This window comes from Triturus cristatus, chromosome 11 (assembly GCF_964204655.1).
Source record: "Triturus cristatus chromosome 11, aTriCri1.1, whole genome shotgun sequence".
Taxonomy (NCBI): domain Eukaryota; kingdom Metazoa; phylum Chordata; class Amphibia; order Caudata; family Salamandridae; genus Triturus; species Triturus cristatus.
Genome location: NC_140594.1, coordinates 613,301,048 through 613,322,476, shown reverse-complemented (window position 1 = coordinate 613,322,476; position 21,429 = coordinate 613,301,048). Strand labels below are relative to the sequence as shown.

The following is a 21,429-nucleotide window of genomic DNA, read 5'->3' as shown; positions in this document are numbered from 1 at the left end:
GTTTCCTTTTTCGCCTCCTAAATCTCCACAACTGTCTGGATCTGTTCAAGCCATCTAAGCCAATATTGGATATTTAGCAATCTGCAAAATATTACATAAATTCAATGTGTTTTACGAACACCACCCACTCCCACCCAGCTATAATGTAGTCTGGCTTCTGTCCGTAGTTACACACATCCAGACCCAGATCATATGAGGTGTAACCATATTAAATTCCGGAAGGTAGTGGAATACAAACTATAATGGTGCCTCGCCCTTTGTTGAAAACTAGGATTATTTCCCTTTGGCAGAAAACATCACTATTTGAGCGCCAGCTCCACTGCTCCGTATCTTGTCATAGTGAAGATGCGACAATTCTACTTGCTAGTCATTCACATCAAGAGCGCCCCCCTCTGCCTCAGATAGTTTTTCTGCTTCTTCATTTATTGCTACTGGTTTCAGGTAGTCCTTGAGGGCTTTCTGCAGGGACTTTGGGTCTAGAAATATCTTAGATTTGCCATGCATGGTGACTCTGAATCTGGCTGGGTAAAGCATCGCACATTCCCGATTGTGGTCTTTCAGGTTCTTCTTCAATGGGGCAAATTGCTGTCTAGCCTTCTGTACTTTCATAGTGAAGTCCGGGTATAACGAGATGACTGATCCCTCATATTGTAAATCCTTTTTTTCTCTTGCCTGTCGTAATGCCGCATATCGATCTCTATAGTTTAGCTACGATGGGGCGAGGCGGTGCACCCGGGGGAGGTCTAGGCCCAAGAGAGCGGTGATCCCGTTCAACAACGAACATAGAGGAAAAGGTGTCGCGGCCTAGCATCGTAACCAGCATCTTCTCAATGAATGTCTCTATATTGCCCGTGGGCATTGATTCCTGAAGGCCAGTGATTCTAATATTGCTTCTTCTGGACCTGGCTTTGAGGTCTTCAGGTTTGTCCTGTATAACCGAGAGGAGTTTTCCAAACTGCTTCTGTACCGAGTCTGCCTCCGTTTGCGTTTCCTCAATCTCAGTTACTAGCCTCTCAGCCATGTCAAGACGCTCTGCCTGCTTATCAAGCCTCTCGGATGTTCTATCCATTCGGTAGGACAATGAGTCACTTTTGCCGTCAATAGGGGACAGGCTTTTTTGCATGGCTGCAAGGATTTGGCACAGTTCCCCTACCAGTTCTTCATCCATTTCCCCTAGCTCTTCCGGTACATGGGTATCGCAGGTCTCTTTGCTCTTTGATTTTCGGAGTTCAAATTGCAGCTTGGGCAGTGTTTTATCTACCTAGCTCATTCTGATATGGTTGCGGGGGATATCCCTCTGTGCCTCTTCGTCAAGTGCGTTTTATTCTGGGCACAGTGCGCGGAGGGCCAATGACATCTGTCTGAGTCTTCTACTTGGTACTTTATTCATGCAGCAGTTGGATATGCCGATCCCAAGGCGCCACCCGCCTACTCCCCTTCTATAAGTTCAGGCTCGTGAGGGTGATGGGGGTCACATGGCTCCTTGTGCTGGGGCATCCTCCTGTGCCACTATGCAGGAACACGGTTATTGTCCGTGTACCAATTATGGCGTGAGACCTCCTTTGCCCGGGGTGAGTAAGCACGGGCAAAAAAGCCACCAAAATGGCCTGTGATGTTGCGGCTTGTGTAGCAAGTTGTTTTTCGCTTGCACTCTCTATTGCAGGCGAGTAAGGGGCAGATCAGACCTTCGCACAGACCTCGCTGCGTTCCAGCGCATGCAGATCCTCCCTTCACTCAGTTAGCAATAGTGACTTAGACCCGGTCGGGATATATCAGGTACGGGCTCCGCAAGGCCAGCAGCTCTAGTTGCCCAGTCTTACTCCGTATTATAGGTCCCAGTTTGTACCAAGCGCTACCAGCTCCTGAGTCGGTGCGCTCTGTACCTCCAAGTCGCCGCAGGATTAATTTCCCAACTAGGTGCGCATCATCTGTATATGCTGGTACCGGTGCGCTCGGGCCCCGCCGGGGTTCACCTGCTTTTTGCGGCATCGTCCCAGGCCCAGAGGCAGTCACCGCTCGCTCAGGTCTCAGCGGCTGTATCGCTCCATCTCCGTTCAGATCAGCAGTCCCGCTGGGATCACAACGGAGCCGCTCCGACAAGCCCCGCAGCCCAGTGACCTGAGCCTGTATACACCCAGGATAGATGCCTTGCTCTGCTGTGACGTCAGCAGACGCTGGCTCCGCAGTGCCACGCACCTCGTTTCCGATCATGTCCCCAGGGCCTCGGAACACGAGCCAGGCTGCAGCATCTCCTTGCGCACCGGGCTACGTCACCGGGGCTCCAAGGCATCAATCTGAAGCTCCGTCTCTGAGCAGGAAGGTGCGTGTGTTGGAGTGCTGTTTTAACTGCTAAATAATCAGGATTCCTGCCGGATAGTGTTATGGCTTGCGGAGCGTGTTCAGGCCACGGCCGTCTTGGTCTTGACAAGCTCCGCCCCCTGTCATGAACAAAAGTTGAAAAAAACAGATAGTGGGGCAGGGTAGGGATACCTTCCCCCCTAGGCCAGGTGGGGAAATCCCAGAGGGAACTGCCTTGGCCCAAAAACATATATATATATTTTTTATGCGACTGCAAATCCCTGGGTAATCCTCAGTCCCATTTATTTATTTTTAAATGCGGTCTCCTGCGCTTTCGGTTAGAGCCAGGTCGTGGGTTCAGTGCAATGTATTCTTTTACGGGAGAGGGGAGTACTGTCCCCCTCCCTGAGCCTTCTGGGGGTTCCAGTGACCTCATCCACCCAGACCGAATACGTTTAGGGGAGGGGGTGTGCAGTCCCTCTCTCCAAGTCTTAAGAAGGCTTTGGAGATCTCATCCCCCAGGATGGAGTTTTAATGTTGAGGTGGGGGGGGGGCTGCGGTCCACCGCTCCGACCGTCATAGAGGCCCCGGGTATCTCCCTGGACTTAGTTTTAAATGCACCACATCCTCCAGGACACTAGTTGTTAGAAATTGGGTTCCTAGTTGACTGGGGTATGAGCCCTTGTCAACCAGTAACCACAATCCTAGTCTTGGTAAGGCAGGATCAAACCCTAAATAAACTTGTGCTCACCCTCTGGTAGCTTGGCACAGAACAGTCAGGCAATGTGTGAAGTATTTGTGCAACACTTCAAACATTAACACAGTGAAAACACCAAACAAAAAGATTCCATGCCAGGTTAGAAAAATAGAGCTCAATTTTATGAGTAAACCAAGACCAAAACAACAAAAATTCAATTAGTTGCACTTGAGATATTGAATTTCAAAGTTTTTATATAAAATACCACTATTTGGGATATCGAGTCGTGCCGGACCAGGACAAAGTCAAAAGTCCAGGCTAACCGCGATAGAGTGCGGGCTGTCTACAGGGACCAAGTTAGGCCTGCTAAACAAAGTACCTTAATCCTGGTTGCGGAGTGATGCGTGGATCCACGTTGAAGATAACGTCGCACAGCAGAGGCAATGCGTCGGCTCCGAGATGCAACAACGCTACAGTGCAAGGTCCTGATACGTCAGGATCCTGTCAACTGGGCTTGCAATGCGAAGACCGGTGTCGAGGATGCGAGCCACAATGGAAACAATGTGTTGGTTCCAATGAGATGTGAGGCTGCGAAGCGGGGGTTCGTCATCGAGGCTCCCATTGGCCAGGGATGTGAGGAGCTTGTGCCAGGAAAAGCTCACCCAGTGGCAGTTCTGAAGGCGATGCGTTGGTCCCAAGATGTGGGATGCAGTGGAGATGCAAGTCTTTTGCAACGAGTCCAATCCACCCAGCAGCGATGTATCAGTTCTGCTTGAAGATGCGTTGCTCAGCTGAGGAGATGCGTCGGTTCTGCTCGGGGTTATGTCGCTCAGCAGAAGAGGCTTTGTTTCCACAGGAGAAACATCTTAATCTCATTTCCGAAGGTCCAGGACTGGGGTGGCACCACTTGGCACGGTAGACTCACAGATGGCAGAGTCTAGGTGAAGAAGCAGGTTGCTTGGAAGTCTTTTATGGCCCTGAGAATTCAGACCAGGAAGCCAGCTGGCTAGCCCCTAGAGTGATTCTGGGTTCAAGCGATGCATGTCCAGTCCCTTCACCCAGGCAAGAAGGAAGCAGGTCAGCATAGCAAGGCAGGATTCAGCAAAACAGCAGTCCAACAGAATGGCAGTCCTTTCAGCAGCACATCAGTCTTCCTTCCTGGCAGTCTTCACAGGTCCAGACGTGTACTGAAGTGATGGTGTCAGAGGTCCAGTAATTATACCCAGTTGTGCCTTTGAAGTGGGGCGGACTTCAAATACATGCCTTTAAAGTGCACAGAGGTCCTTCCTTCCTGCCCTGGCTCTAGACTCACTACAGGGGGTATGCAACCCTTTGTGTGGGGAAAGGACACAGCCTATTCAGGTGTTAGGCAGGGTCGAGCTCCCAGGAAGGCCAATCAGGTCACCCCTAAACGCCCGTTATGTGTGGCTGTCTAGGAGAAATACACAGAGTCCAACTGTCACCAACCCCAGATATGTGATCAGAATCAGGCAGCAGGCACCAAATGGCTAAAGTAAGAAAATGCCAACTTTCTAAAAGTGGTGCGGCCATAATGATCAATCTCATGGTTACTGTATTAACTGCATTATTGACATGTATGTACGAGCAAGGGAAATAAGGCCCCCGGGCCTGATGGTGTCCCTATAGACATATATAAGCATAACCCAGATCTTTGGGCTCCATTGCTAACCCGCGTCCTAAACGCCGCCGCCATGAGGGGACTAATTGAAACATGGTCTGATTCTATCATGGTCCCCATTTATAAAAAAGGAGATAGGCAGGATCCAGCCTGCTACAGACCCATTTCCCTATTGGACTCATTGGGGAAGGTAGCGGGCAGGATACTGCTTAACCGCCTACAACAATGGGCTGAGGAGAAAAATATACTCTCGGACCTTCAGTTTGGATTCAGGGAAGGGTTGAGTACAATTGACCAAGGGCTTGCTTAATTTGTCTATACTTATGGGTAAATATACGAAGGCAAGGAAGGGGAAAATACACTTTCCGCCACCTTCGATTGTGTTTCCCATGAGAAATTGTGGACAATGGGGGTAGAGGCTCCCTTAATCTATTTTCTGAAAGCTCTATACACTAACGCAAAAGCTTGCGTCCGCTAAGGGCTTAATGGGGAATGCACAACATCATTCCAGGTGAAGAGAGGCGTACACATATGGCCTAGAAAAGGCAATGTTGGAGGAGTGCCGGGACTTACCCCAGTTGGAAAGACGACCAATACCCGTATTATTATACGCGGACGACGCCGTTATTATGGCTAGGACCCCATTGGCGTTGCAACGGGCACTAGAATCCTACAACGTTTTCATGAAGAAATTAGATTTACAAATAAATGTCACAAAAACCTATGTAATGAATTGTGGCAGGGGTGGTAAGAAGCAGAAGGATATTTTTTTAGATGGGAAGAAGTTGGCGACTACTTCTACCTACCCCTATTTAGGGATATTAATTGACGATAAGGGTTCTTGGGGTCAAGCTATTAAAATTAGGAAGCTTTTTTTAATGAGAACCACGACGGCTCTTGTAAATTTTTCACAAAAATTGGGCAAGAGGCCCCCAACTGAATTAATTAGGATCTATAAAGCGAAATGTATAACTGTAGCAATATATGGGGCAGGGCTATGGGGCCATCGAAACGTATCAGAAATACAGAAAGTGGAGAACGCGTTTCTTAGGTACCTACTGGCCGTGCCTAGAACTACATCTACTTTTATTTGTCATACCGAATTAGATTTTGCCCTACATTACCGATATTATAAAGGTGCAGCCGGTCGTCTTATGGCATCGGATTTGGAAGTCACAGAAAAACATATTTAATCAGTTGGCACTGCAAGATAGCCTAAAACAAGAACATACCCTAGAGATAGGATGGATGAGATACATAAGGGATTTTATGACTGATCTTGGAAAACCGGAATATTATTATAACTCCCCGACAATCTGTGCCATTTCAGGAAAAGAATTTAAAAAACAGTGTATGCAGCACATGGAGAACATTAGATTTGCGAATGAGGCATTAAAACCTACAGTCCAATCAAACCAATTGATAACCGTTTCCTTTAATATCCCATCATACCTTCAATATACCTTAAAAGGGTGACAGATTTGTCCTTACCCGCTTCAGGTTAAACGTTTTTCATAGGTTGGTTAGTTTTCCAATGGTTAATGATTGGTCCAAAAATGTATTGAACTGTCCGTGTGATAATATGTCTTGCAATCGACGATACACATTGTGTTGTTTGGCAATTTTTATCAGGACTTAAGAAAAAAGTGGATAAAGCCCATTTTCAAAATATGGGGTCTGCGACAATGCCGCCCAGCCTTCATTGCACTCCAATTTCTAGATAATGAATGTTTAATAAGCAATGTTGCCTCATTTCTGAAGAAAACAATTAAGTGCAGAAAACAATTTGACTTAGACTCCCTTGATTGTAATACCATGGTGGTTTTGTAACCTTCTTCTCTGAAGACCGCTAAGAGACTAGAATGTAAGGATGAAGGTTCAACTACTTTTTAACTTTTTATATGAATAATTGAACATTTTTGGGAAATTTTTATAATGTTTTTAATTTCAATCTTGGATTACTGATCTTATCGCCTTTAGAAACAATGAAATGTGAGAGATATTTTACAAATGTATTAACATTTTAACAGAAAAAATGTTAATCGTGAAAATGTTTTAAAATGGATTTGAATCAGTGAAAAATTAATTGGTAACTTTTATATATCTATATGTATGCTTTTATGATTTTTTATGTGACAAAAATCGAATAAAGTATTATGATGATGATGACATGTATGTGCCATCAGACTTTGTACCAAACAAACAGTAATAATTTTTCAATTTGTAATGAGTCTTCAATCTGCCCATTTATTAATAAACAGAATTTAACACAAAAAAAAAGTGGTGTGGCAACAAATGATGGACGGAATGCTGAATGAATCAAACATTCACCCCACCAGTCACGAGATCTGGGTTAAATCCATTGTTCATTTGCTCACTATGCCACCCATGTTTGGACCCAGCCATATGCAAACCCGTCTTGACCCTGTTCCTCATGGGAACAGACCAGCCCAAACTGCCAAGCCGGGTCATCCCTGGACCGGAAACAAGCATCCTGGGACCTGTTTCGGGGTAACACCCCTCATCAGCCAGGCTAGCTTGAATCCAGCAGCACAGCGAGTAAGAGACCCATGTCTGGGCATATCCATCTCACTTAGGGCATAAAGTGCTGCAGCAACAAATGGTGGACGGAATGTTGAATGAATCAAGCATTCACCCCCAGTCAAGAGATCTGGGTTAAATCCATTGTTCTTTTGCTCACTACGCCACCCCAGTTTGGACCCAGCCATATGCAAATCAGTCTTGACCCTGTTCCTGTTAACCCAGATCATCATGCTGTCCTGGAGATGAAAACTGAGAAAAATACTTGCCCAAATTCCAGAATTTTAATACAGATGCTAGTAGAGCAGCCTCAAAGTAACACACATGAAAAACGTACTATTTGCACTGCCGATTTTGAGGCTTAGTTAGGAAAGAGAAGCCCCAAATGCGGTGGACAGCACATCTATCACATTTACCTTATTTGATCAACCTAAAAAAGAGCTTTCAGGAGTAATGCAGAGAGGCACTTTGGCTCCGCTCACATTGGTGGAGGGGGTGCATGTTTTGACAGGGCAGAAGTTGGGTGCACCACAGAAAAAGTGCTCCTCCTCCATGCTGCTGTGATTATGTTTGTTTATCAAGCTGCCAACGTCATCAGCAGAGTGGCTGCCTTGAGAAGGCTCACTAACTGGGTTGAAGCTTGACCTTTGAGGGCTTTCACATTGCACTGTAATGCTGTTAAAACATCTTAGATACGTAAATAAAGGTCATTTTGTTTTTCTCTGGCAGCAGCACAGCTTTTTTTTCAGTCCCAGCATCCTTCCCTTCCATTGCAATCATTAATGTGTGTACTCGGAAACAGTGTGGGATGCCCAGAGCTACACTCATGCATTCATAGGTCTCCTTTGACAGTGCAACTGTCGCTGGACTTTGTGATCAACAAAAAAGAGGTTTCAGAGTCCTACTGAGAAAGGGGCTTAAGTTCCACCCACATGTTGGTTTCCCTGACTAGAGGATTTGATTTAGCCTAAGTTGTGTGATTCCACTATAAAGAGTGATTGTATTGCACGATTTGGCTGGTGGCAAAGCTTATACTCCACACAACAGTACTGAGTTGGCTATGGTGGCAAGCCTATGATCATGACCCTGGTCCTTTTATTATGAAGTTTTACAATAAAGGCAGTAGGCCTGATGTGTGTATTATGGAAATCATATGTAAAAGTCAATAGACATTTAAGGGTGGATTGTTATTACAGTGTATTAAAGAATGCAGATAGGTATTTTGTTACATCGAATCTCGCAGATTACTGCAGGAGGCAGGGGTTTGGCGTTTGTTACCCTGTGACATACCGTGGATGTAGAATATTCACTTAGGCCCTCTTTGGAGAAATATTATTTTAATTAGCCGACTGTCATCTTGTGTACCTTTCTAATTTATGACTGTGTGTCTGACGGTTGCTTTGTGGGAAAGCTGATGCTGAAAACAGGAGGCCTGAGTTGGTTTGGGTGACAAGCTATACGGCCAATTGGTAAACTGGGGGAATGTATGTCCAATGAGGTACATCTGATCTGCTTATTATGAAAAGTTATGACAAAGGCAGCAGGCTTAGCTTATTTATTGTGAAAAGCAGTAGGCCTGTAAAAGTGGGTTGTTATCACATCGTATAACAGACTATAGACAGGTATTTTGTTACATGTAATCTCACAGATTACCTTAATATACAAAGATTTTGGCGCTGGCCACCCGCTCTGGCAAACCCTGTGTCTTCTGCTCTCTAAGACAATCTTGACACTCTTGCATATGTTTAATATATTCACAAATGTTTATCCTCTTGTTCCTGTATTCCTATTGTTCTAAAAGCATTCCATTATATGCCTTTATTATATTTCTAGCATGTGTTCTCTACCATTTAGTCTTTGCTAAGACACAGTGTTCCTATTATTGCATTATAAAGTGTTTTCTTTACGCTTCTTGTTGAAGTGGTTTCAGTGTAATAAACCATAACATTCCCTGATTCAATTCCTGTCACTCACACATGTGTTTTCTCTTATAATGTAGAGGCACCCCCTCAAATTAAGCCGCCCTGGTCCAGTGCCCCGAGACCATAAAATTTCATCCTCGAACACTTGTGAATATCCCCACACATGGCCTTAAGCTATGCTCAGTAAGGGAGTTGCACGAATATGATTTTTTTTAAAAGTACATTCACTCGGGGGGCGTGGCTAGCTGCCGACTGTAATGGCCGCTGCCTGAAGGAGCTCCGGGGGTGAGACCGTTCTCCCCGCCATCCGTCTACTGATCCGCGCCTTGTTGCGAGCCCTCTGTCTGCGCATATCACGCTGCAACGAAGCGGCACCCAGCGACACCGCTCCGGAGTCTCCCCGTGGCCGTTGGCGCTGCCGGCGGTCTGAAGGAAGTTCTGGCCTGTCTCCTCGGCCGAAGCCGGGGCCTCGAGTGGTGGGACGCGGCCCGAGTGCTGCGCGTGATCGCCGCGCGGCGGCGCCCCTTCGCCCTGCCATCGGGCGTCCGGGCTGAACTGCATTGAGCCTGACTGCCCTGGCGATCGCTCGGCTTGCCGGGCGGACTCACAGCGCACCGGAGGCACCGCCGGACTGTTGAGAAGGGGGCGGATCGGCGCTACGGAGCAATGGCCGCGGGGCATCTGCGACGCCGGGAGTGACCGGACTGCTCGCCTGGAGGTTCCGGGGACTGCAGCAACGATCCGACTGGCTCTCTGACGCGCCCTGTCTGAACAGGCTTCAGCGTGTGACCAGCCCGTGCGATCCGGATGCGGAGGTGGTGCTGTACGAGACTAGAACGGACCACGCGACGAGGAGATCGGCGGACGGTGGCTTAAGGGCGCGCACGGCTGTTGGAGCCCTGGACTGCTGGTGAGTGGCCTGCTATTGTGCCTTCCGGGGGCAGTCTGGCCCCTGAGACGTACCAGTGCCTGAGAGGTGGCGGTGTGGCCCCGGGCTCCACGTGCAGAGCTTAGACGTCTGATTGTAACCCCTTGAACTGTGGTGCGGATAGCCCTCTGAAGGGCCTGGTCCCCGGCCCCATCATGAGTGGTAAAGGGAGTAGGGCGCACCAGCACGGGAAACTGGATAAATATGCCTACACTAAAGACTCTCCTAAGGTGACGGACCCAGCAGTTCGCGCAGAGATGGCCCCCGTTGCCACCGACCAGCCTAAAGTGACATTGGAGGATATCATGGCCGCCCTGACCAGTGTACAAACGACGGTGGGGTCGATATCCACGGACGTGACGCTCCTCCGGGCTGACTTCCAGAAAATGTCCGCCAGAGTCACGGAGGTTGAACAGGTGACTGCTACTCTGTCAAGAGACTCCAGCTTGCTGCTCTCCAGAGTGTCGCAACTAGAGGCCGAAAACAAACGCATGGTTGAGAGGCTTGAGGACCAGGAAGGGCGCTCCCGCCGAAACAATGTACGCATTACGGGCATTCCGGAGAGCGAAGGGAGCCCAGCCATGGATCTCTACGTGGAGAACCTCATCAAAAATGAACTGCAGCCCAGGGGACTCTCTGCCTTCTTTTCGGTGGAGCGAGCGCATAGGGTGCCCGGGGGTAGGCCCAAGAATGGGCCCCCCCCCCCCGACCGGTCCTGGCTCGCATTTTCAATTTTCGCGATCGCGATGTCATTTTGCAGACGGCCCGAGTGGCTCCCCCCTTGCGTATCCAGAACTCACAAGTGTCCTTCTTTCCGGACTATACGGCGGCCGTGTCGGCGCGCCGGAGGAGCTTCCTGGAAGTCAAAAAGCAGCTCAGGGCCCGTGAACTTCCTTATTCCATGCTATTCCCGGCCAGGCTGCGAGTGGTGGCGGATGGAAAGACCTGGTTTTTCGAATCACCTGAGGAAGCGCATGACTGGCTTGAGGGATGGCGGCAGGTGAAACAATCAAGCCGTTCAGACAGGCGACACCGCCCGCCCGGAGAGGCGGCAGACCCTACTGGCCGAAATGATGCTCTGGAAGCTGCGGCCCGGCTGCAGCAGGAGGCGTAATCCACTGGCGATAAACTTTGACTCTTTGATGGGTGGTGCAGGGTAGGGGGGATGTCTCCGGGGTGGCAGGGTGACTGCGCACTCCTGATGTGGCTCGGAACACTTACACGTCCAACATGGGGATGTCTCTGGTCTTCCTCGGACCTCCCGCTCCCTACACGCAAGTTAGGTATTGGGGTATGGGATGCAAGCACTCTGCTGAGTTGGGGTGGCGGGCAGTTTGGAGTCCGCATGGCAGGGGGGCAGGGAGGGGGGCGAGGGGAATGGGGGTATTCTTTCGGGGTCGTTTCTTTAGTTTTGTTCTTTTGTTCTGGTTCTATAGGACATGGCCTTCAAACTTACACCACGCACATGCTCTATACACGACCCGGGTTGCCTTTTACACTATCCGACTCCTGCTTTGTCGCTTCACCCACCCACCGTGAATCTGAACTCGTTTAGTGGGATAGCCCCTGGCACTGACAGGATCCCGGTGCAGCCCCTCTCATTGCTTACCTGGAATGTTCGGGGTTTAGGAGATAAAATCAAGCGAGGCCTGGTCTTGCATAGTATCAAACGATGTGCCCCGGCACTGGTCTTACTTCAGGAAACCCATCTCACAGGCACTGCTACTAAAGCACTGGACCGCTGGGGGTTTAAGATGGTGGTGCACTCTGAGTTCACCTCTGGGTCCCGGGGGGTTGGCATCCTGATGCGCAAACAGTCCCGCCTAATCGTGCTGGGTACACATGCGGATGGGGCCGGGCGCTTCGCCGCTGCCCACATACAATGGGAAGGTCATCTCTACAACGTAGTGTCGGTTTATATCCCTCCCGGGTTGCATGCGGCGGCGCTCCCGGCACTTAGCGAATTTCTCCTCACCCTACCAAAGGGGGAGGTATTACTTGGGGGTGACTTTAATGCAGTGATGAATGACCATGTTGACCGGACTTCGCTCGACCGCACGGCAGTGGCGTGACGCGACTTGCGGGCTTCACGGCGGCGCTAGGGTTCACAGATCTCTGGCGATGGTACCACCCGGAGACGCGCTCGTACACGTTTCACTCCGGGGTCCACGACACTCTCACCCGTATCGACCACTTTCTGGGCTCCCCCGGTTGCCTTCACAACATTGCCAGTATTGACATTAGACCCAGGGGCATCTCTGATCACTCCCCGATCCTCTTGCACTACAATAGTCCTCACCTAATGCGCCGACGCGTATACCCGATACGGCCCAGCTACCTGCGACTCCCGAAGATTGGTAAAACCATCGCACGGGCGTCTAAACTCTTCTTTCACGAAAACGCCGCGTCGGTCGACTCCCCTACGACTCTTTGGGAGGCGTACAAGACGGTGCTACGGGGCCAGGCAATGGCTGCCATCACAGGTTATAAGAGAACGCAGACGACGGAGCTGCAATCGCTGGAGCTAGCGCTCCGGACTGCGGAGGCCCACCAGGCCGAAACCCCCTCCCGCGAAGCTTCACACGACCTGCGCTTGGCTCAGATGCAGCACAGGGAGCACCTTACAGACCGGGTTAGACAACGACTTGAGGCCTCGCGACACACGGTCTATGATGTGGGCGATAAAACCGGCAGACTATTAGCGTGGCTGGAAAGGCGCGACAGCGGCGCCCGATGGATCGCGCAGCTAGTCACGGCCGAGGGGTCGAAAACGTCAGACCCGCGAGACATAGTGCGCGCCCTGGCGGGGCATTTTCGCGACATATATTCCTCCACCTCTTCCATGTCGATGGAGGTGGCACTGACGTATATCAAAGATTTACGGATGCCCGGGCTCTCCCCGGAGGCTAGCGAGTCCCTGGAGGCCGGCCTCACGGTTGAGGAGCTGCAGGTGGCCATTGCCGCGCTGCAGACCGGTAAAGCACTGGGTCCCAACGGTGTCCCGATTGAGCTATATCAACGACTGCCCGAGATGTTGGCCCCACACCTACTGAATATGTACAACTACAGCCTGGAGGTGGGGGAGCTCCCCGTAGATCAACGAACGGCCACCATCGTGGTGATACCGAAGCCGGGTAAGCCGGCGGACCAATGTGCCTCCTATCGCCCCATATCGCTGCTCAATGCCGAGGCCAAGATTCTGGCGAAACTGCTGGCCCTCCGACTCACGCCTCATTTGACTGACATAGTGCACCCGGACCAGGCGGGCTTCATGCCAGGGAGAAGTACCTCACACAATCTACGACGCTTACACAGTGTGCTGGCCCGAGTGGACCGGTTGCAGGAACCGGCTGTCATTCTCTCTCTTGATGCCCGCATGGCGTTTGATTTGGTGGAGTGGCCCTTTCTCTTCGCGGTACTAGCACATCTGGGGTTTGGGACGAAATTTTGTGCCTGGATCAGACTCCTCTACACCAAGCCGCTGGCTCATGTCGTGGCCAATGGGCATATGTCGGAGGATTTCCCTCTGGGACGGGGTACGCGTCAGGGATGCCCGCTCTCACCGCTGCTTTTCGCCCTCGTACTCGAGCCCCTCGCGACTTGGATACGGTGGGAGCCTATGATACGGGGCCTCCGCTGGTCGCCGAGCTGGGAAGACCGTGTCTCCCTATACGCGGATGACATACTGCTCTACTTAGCTTCCCCTCGGCACTCTATCCTGACGTTGCTTAACATCTGCGAGGTGTTTGGCCGGGCATCCGGCTACACGATAAACTGGTCGAAGTCGGTCCTCCTGGTGTTGCGGGGCCCCCCCCCTCGACTGCCGGAGGGCTGCCGGATACAGGTGGCGGAGGGGTCGTTTAAATACCTAGGGGTACACATTACACGGGAGCACCAGGAATTTTATAGGCTCAACTTGGGCCCTCAATTGGACCGCCTCAGACAAGATGTGCAGCACTGGGGAACGTTGCCCTTGACCCTGGTGGGGAGAGCGGCGCTCTTTAAAATGATGGCCTTGCCGCGGTTTCTCTATGTGCTGGAAAATACTCCATACCCGGTGCCCCCAGCCTATTTCCGTGCGGTGGCGGCGCAAGTCTCCAACCTTCTCTGGGGCAACAAACCGGCACGCATCGCGCAGGCCAAACTAGTCTGTGGGTGGTACGACGGGGGCATTGCGCTCCCAGATATCCAGCTCTATTACTGGGCGGCGCAGCTCAAGGTGATCAACCACTGGCTCCATGCGCCCCAGTCGGATCCCGCGTTTAAGGCAGATAGGGACATACTGGGTGAAAAGGGTCTACTGACTCCACTATATGACGCCCGGTTGGCCCCGAAGCTGATCGGTCCCCTGCGACAGACTGTGTCTCTCTGGCATGCGGCGCAAGCCAAGCTGGGGTGGCGAGGTGTTCTGACGAAACTAACGCCTCTCTGGGATACAAAACGACTGGGGCGGTTGAGGGACAGCAAGGGCTTCGGTGCCTGGGATGCCATCGGGATCTCGGTGGTAGGCGATGTGGTACAGAATGGGGAGGTGGTTCCATTCACTCGCCTACAGCAGCAATACGAGCTAGCTCCCTCGGAATGGTTCCGCTATTTACAGATGAAACATGCCCTGACGACGCAACTAACCCCAGGTGTGCCGATTCCGGAGGCCTCCCCGCTGGAGGACAGGTTATTGACCGAATACATGCCTAAGAAAGCCACATCCTTTACGTATCGTAAATTGGTCAACAATTTGCCTGACTCTATGGGACTATTGAGGGAGAGGTGGGCAGGCGAGGTCGGCGAATTTGATGACCCAGACTGGCGGGAGGCGCTGGCCTCGCCGCGTGAGGCAGGTATACCCTCGAGGCTGCGGTTGGTGCAACTTCGTATTTTGCATCGCTCATATTACACCAGGAGCTTGCTACATAAACTGGGAAGAGCGCCGCACTCCTTCTGCCAGCGGGGTTGCGGGGAGGAGGGCACCTTCTATCACCTGATCTGGGACTGTCCCGTTCTCCAGTTATTCTGGAGGCGAGTGCTGCGCACGATGTCACAGGTGTGCGGGGTGTCATTGCTGCCAGAACCCAGGCGCTGCCTCTTGAATGTGTGGGAGCCCACAGATCTCAACCGTCAGGCGCAGGGCTGGGTGACGCTTGGGAACATGACGGCCAAACGTAACATAGCCCAAAAATGGGGAGCGGTGGAGACACCGTCGCTATCAACATGGAAGGGCGAGATGGATAGGGCTATGTTTGCTGAGCGATCCGTCTTTGTCAGGCGGGGTTGTCCTCGTAAGTGGGCCAGAGTGTGGGGAGCATGGAACAAGTATAGAGGTAACATATGTGATCCACCACCTCTTTCTGATGAGGACTCCTCTGATTCGGATGGCTAGGGAGGCTGTGGGGGTGGAGGGGAGGGTGGGCGGTATGGGTGATTGTCGGATATCCAATCTGGGCCTATTTGGAATAATTGTGACTGTGCACGGTGATTTTCTAATGTACTGTAAATGCGGCCTGATTCTATTTCTGTTGTTTGTCTTTGTTGCAAAAACAATAAAAACGTTTTTAAAAAAAAAAAAAAGTACATTCACTCAAAAAAAAAAGGTTAAAGTGTCTTTAAAGTTAGTATAGTTAAAAGATCTTACTTTTTGTTTATAAAAAACAAACTAGAAATTCATTGAAAAAACAAAGGTTAAAGTGTCTTTAAAGTTAGTATAGTCAAAAGATCTTACTTTTTGTTTTTCAAAAAAACCTAGAAATTCATTGAAAAAACAAATATTCAGATGGTGTTATAGTTAGGTATAGGTATGTGTGGTACTTTTAGGAGACTAAGCCAGAGGTAAAGGCGAGGAAGATTGTCTGGTTTCGCAATGGTGCCTTTTTTTATATAGGTTTGGTAGTAAAATAGACAGGAATAGTAATCCACATGAGCATTCCATAAGTAATGGATTTCTTCCTTTTCTTCTTCTCTCTTTTAGGACGTCAGGCATGGCTGGATCTCCCCCGGGATGTTCTCGATATAAAAGAGAAAGTGAGTGGTAAGTATTGGTTTGTAGGTCCCGTCTTAAACTATCCGTCACCAACACTGGTTTGTGGGAGGGAAAGACAGAAGAAACCATTTTCTAAACTCTGAAACAGGAAGAAAAGGAAGGGAAAAAAACCCACAGAGAATCGGTGTGTCCCTTTTGTCTTATTGATGTTACTCTTTTCCAAGATCCTCCCACTTCAAATAGGGGTAAAATAATGAGCCAAGGAAACAATAGAAATAATGTATAAATATCCCTGTATAGTGGTTTTCAACTTATAGTGATTTCTTTCTGTTGTTGAGTTTTCTGCTGCATTGCATAATGGGACATGTAGTCCCTAGTTTCGTCTTGTATGTAAGATAAGCACCTGACTGACCTTAGGCATCCCTCCATCTCCACCAATATGACCCGTGCCCCTACTCACACCCGCCTCCCTTAACCCTCTCCCCAACAGTACCCTCTGCCTCAGGTACTCACACGTTTAGCCACAACTCTCGTGAGTTGCAGTGGCTAGTCGGCATCCGCCGGGGCCATCCACCATTCATCTGGTCCTGACTCTGCATCTTCCTTTCTCCCGATGCTGTGTCCAGATGTCGGCTCCCATTGCAGCTTCTTCGTCAGGCAGACCCCTCCTCTCTTCCACGGGTGGCGGCCATGTTCCTCTCTCGCAGGTTCTCCTCATTCCACATGGAATCCTCAGGTCTGATTCCTGCCCCCCCCTCCCTCCAGGGTGAGGGCCTCCTTTTCCTTCTCTGCTGTGATCTCCGATTGGCTATGCACTTGGGCCTGTTTAAAAAGAAGTCTTATATTTTGGTTTTGTATGCCCGAGTCATTTCTTTCTTTTCATTCCAGTTACTGTTGCGTCGAGGGACCCCATTGGGCTGCCGCCCAAGAGGAGTGCCGCCAGGAGAACTCCTCAAGGTAAGTGATTTCTTACAGTATGGTGATAAGATTTTAATATATGTAAAAAAAAAACAACCTAGAAATTCACTGAAAACAATAAATGGTACAGTGACATTATAGTTCGGTGTTGTAATGATATGAATACTAATGTTAAAAAAAAATACTGAAATTCACCAGTTATAGTTTACTGAGCTATGATGTCATTTGAGATGTCATTAGTCATGTCATTTAACATGCCACGAGTGATGTAAATTGTGTGTAAATAAGTTATGCATGGCGAGGGTGCAATTTATGGTTAGTTCAGTAAAGTATAAATGGTGAAGAAGAAAAATAATATATATATATATATTTTTTCCAACAAAACATCACCGCACTCCTCGAGTCTCTGTTTATTAGTTACGATTTAGTCAGCACAAATTCCACCAACACCACCACCTACGCATTTCGATCAAGAAATGGTCTTGTTCACGGTTTCCCAGTTGAATTGGTAAAATACCAACCAAGCCAAAGTCTTTAAGCATAGGATTAGCACAGTGCCATCCATGCTGAGATAGAACAGGACAAAGTATTTTGCCATTTCTACAGCAAAGTTTTTAAGCATAGGACTAGCACAGTGCCATCCATGCAGAGCTGTAAAATGACAAAAGCCTTTTACCACCCCAGGCACAGCATCACAGCTTTGATTTGGTAAAATACCAACCAAGCCAACCTGAAAGGAATAAAAGCAACCCCTGACATGTGTTTCGCTCTCATTAGAGCTCTTCAGAGAGGTATAGCTTTGTCCAGACACAAGGGAGCACCCAGTATAAGTCAAAACAATACCCTGTCAGGCATAGAGTGATGCATAAATTATGCAAAAAAGAATCAGAGAACTCTGGGTAGTTCTCAAAGTTAGGTGGAGAGCAGCTCCTATATAGAGCACCCTCAACACCAGCAATACTCTAAATGGTGTTGAGGGTGCTCTATACAAGAGCTGCTTTCCACCTAAATTTTAATAGTTTTTATCATTATCATGGCCGATGCAGGACAACAATAAGACAATAAAAAATGCCCCAATAACGCTGGTGATTAATGATTCGCTGGAGAGCAATTATTTGTCTGTTAGTAGTTTTTAAATGCAGATGGACTGTATTTTGTGTGGAAGCTCAGTGGGTTGCTGCCTTTGCCACAGAGATCCTTGTGTTACTTGCAGTTCAGAAGTTACAATCCTAACATAGGGCAGTGACCAATGAACTGTCACCAAAGAGCTGCATACAAACATAAATGGTATAGATTTGTTTTGTGATATAGTTAGAACTTCCTCAGTCTTTCATCATTCTAATGTTGCTAAAATGAGTATGTTTGGGCAGAGATACATTTTTGTTTCCTCAGACCAAACCCTCTCTAAATATACTGCCCACCAGTATGGATGACATGTGATTCCTACACCTTGTAATCCTCATTAGCTTATGTGACATTCCCTGTAGACTGATTTACATACTTGTATGATTCATTGTCTCTGTATAATGTGTTCGTGGTGTAAAGTGCTGACACACTAAACTGATATGAGTAGCGCTAAACAACAAATGCATATGAGAGAGGGGCTACGGAGCGATGAGGGGCACTGTTGGAGGGTGGCAGTGAGGGAATCTGAGGAGGAGGTAGTTGGAGGGGCTGTGGAGCGATGAGGGGCACTGGTGGAGGGTGACTGCAGGGCTCGAGTCGGGGTACCAGGCGGGTGGATGGCGTCCCCTCACTCATTTTTTTAACGGGAGCTCGATTACTGGAGCAAATGGAGCCACACATTTACTCTTTGGCCTCTCTGGGGCGAGATCGGAGCTCATTCAGAACGCTGCTCACGCGCTGGCTTCACTGATGCAATGGCATCTAAGGGGTGAGCGAGGGGAGGCAATGAGTCTGATGGTGCAAGCCACCTTTCGTGACATCACTTGCTGTTGTGACGTCAGAGTCCCCCCACTTCTTTTTTTAGGACTTGTGCCCTGGGTGACAGTGAGTCCAAGGAGGAGGTCATGAGGGGGAGAGGCTACAGAGAGATAAGGGGCACTGGTGGATGGTGGCAGTGAGGGAGTCCAAGGAGGAGGTCATGAGGGGGAGGGGCTATGGGGTGATGAGGGGCACTTGTGGCGTGAGGCAATCTGAGGAGGAGGTCACTAGGGGGGCCATGGAGGGATGAGGGGCACTGTTGGAAGGTGGTAGTAAAGGTATTTACGGAGAAAGAGGTTATTAGTGTGGCGCCAAAAAAGACTTTCGCATCAGCGCTAAAGCCGGCCCTGTCATGGCCTTTCTGTTTTTGTTTATTTAATTAGCAGTCGGGTCATAAGGGCTACTGTGGAACATACTTTAAAGTGCATGCTAATTATATTTACTGCTATATTCAATGTTTTAAGTTTGAAGGTGATTTTACTAATGTTTTTACTGGGAAAAAGCAAAGTGGAGCCCGATGGTGCCTGATATGGGGCTGGGGCCCAAGGTCAGATGTGAGATAAGGTGCACTGGAGAGAGGAGTAGTGGATAATCAAGCCTGTAAGGGAGAGCGTTGCCGAGTCCGGGGTCAGGTGGAGGTAGTAATGAAGAGGGATTCTCCCTGAAGGCTCGCACAGAGGGAGCCTGTAAGGGAGTGCGTTGCAGAGTCCGGAGTCAGGTAGAGGTAGTAATGAAGAGGGATTCTCCCTGAAGGCTCGCACAGAGGGAGCCTGTAAGGGAGTGCGTTGCAGAGTCCGGAGTCAGGTGGAGGTAGTAATGAAGAGGGATCCTCCATGAAGGCTCGAACAGATGGAGCCTGAGTAGTATCACTTGCCTTGTACTCCCACCTCAGAAACCTCCTCTTCCCATCAAAGGAACATTACATGAAAAGTGATAATATTTAGAAAGAGATTTGGAAAAGAGTGAGTTTTACTGGTCCTTATAAGACTAAGAAGAGATGTATGGTCATTTAATGTCAGCTGTAGATGAAGGTTACATGAACAGTGTCATGTGTGTGCATGTTTGCATTGTGTTGAGGGGATTACCAGGTAATTGTTCACGCAGCTCTCTGATGGATGTCACATGCGGTTTTTCTGAGTCCCCAGATAGATCATGCAGTCTGTGTGTTTTCTTTTGTACTGCCAGTCACGCTGTATTCAACTGTGTGGCCTTGGACCGTGTCATGTATGTGCATATAAGTTGCATGATCAAGGTAACTATTAGCGGCGATACTACGTGTCTCTCGGACCTCTTTGAAGTGCATGCCTTCCCCCCCCCCCCGAGGGGGGGGCGGCAATCTGAGGGTCTGAGGGATAGCCCCGGGCGCCACATGCTCTAGCTACGCCACTGTGCCCGTGCCCACATCGGCCTGCTTCTTCGGACCCACCTGCATAGGGGCATACATAGCATAAACATGCTAGATCCAGTTGTCATGCTTCCCCTTCAACTCTGACACAGATGGATCTTCAAGGTGGCCGCTCTGAACTGGAATTGGGGTGATCATGTCTTTATGGATACTGCGTCCAGGCCTGAACTTTTCACCTACAAATCATTGATTTCAGGTGTGTTAGTCTAATTAGTTCAATGAAAGCAAAACAAGCTGACACACACTGAATGCATTCAATCATCACTGCAAAGTTCAGGGTCGGGAACAATGTCTGTAATGACTTGAGGGAGCTGGTCACGTTTACTGGAATGGCCAGTAGCGTCACTGGGTGTTAGCATATGGGGCAGCAAATGAACCAGGTTACCTTATGGTGCAACTTGGTGATATTTAACAGCCCAGATGTAGTAAACATACGAGGAGACACAAGTGGCATGGATGGGCAGGTATGAGTTGCCTGCAGATGCCACTTGCTAAATATTGTACCTGAAATTGGATGAGATCACATATGTTTGATAGATTTCACCTTCACATGCCCGTACTAGGAGACAAATGCATCATGGATAATTCATTTCATAATGGTTTTCAAGTTCTAGAATATATTTCTAGTACATTGTGGGACCAGCCAGGGCTTTAGGTGGGATGAAAAAACTGGGGGCGGGGGTGTCTCCAAGGGTCCTGCCCGATGTAATTAAGGGCGTGGCTTAAAAACACTTAAGCTAAAAATCTATGCTTAGCATAGTGTGCCGCCCTACTGGTATTGTACTACTTCTGTCATTGCATCCATATATATATAATACAAGTAACATTACACCAACAACAAGTCAGGACTTTGGCTTTGTCAATGGTTGTTACTTGCTTAAGATCAAAAAGCAGCAACTATTGCTTCGTTGTATATAATACTGAAAATGCTTCAGTGCTAAAATGATGAGACTGTGAAAGAACTATAATGAGTCTCTTTGAAGATAAATCAAAAGCAGTGAAGGGTGGTAATGCTGCAGAGTTAAATATTTTTCCACAGAGCTTGAGGGCTAAAATGGAGAGCCCGATAGGGACCCGTCTCAGCGCTTGCTTTTTAGAACTGCCCTTGCTTAGCACAGGCAGGACCCGGCCCACTTAAAGCCCTGGGACCACCCACTCTGGGC

General features: G+C 49.1%; 1 protein-coding gene across 4 annotated transcripts in view; it reads left to right on the top strand.

Moving 5' to 3' along the window:
* Positions 1 to 21,429, top strand: part of LOC146785159 (solute carrier family 53 member 1-like) — an 831,379-nt gene that overhangs the window by 381,650 nt on the left and 428,300 nt on the right. For all 4 annotated transcript variants that reach the window (XR_014970551.1, XM_085633963.1, XM_085633962.1 and 1 more), the window contains exons 3-4: positions 15,988 to 16,047; positions 16,888 to 16,956. Coding sequence is in view for 3 of the 4 variants with exons in the window: in XM_085633963.1 (XP_085490089.1) it covers positions 15,988 to 16,047; positions 16,888 to 16,956 (129 nt within the window). In the remaining variant the exon portion in view is untranslated. The remainder of the gene's footprint in view (positions 1 to 15,987; positions 16,048 to 16,887; positions 16,957 to 21,429) is intronic.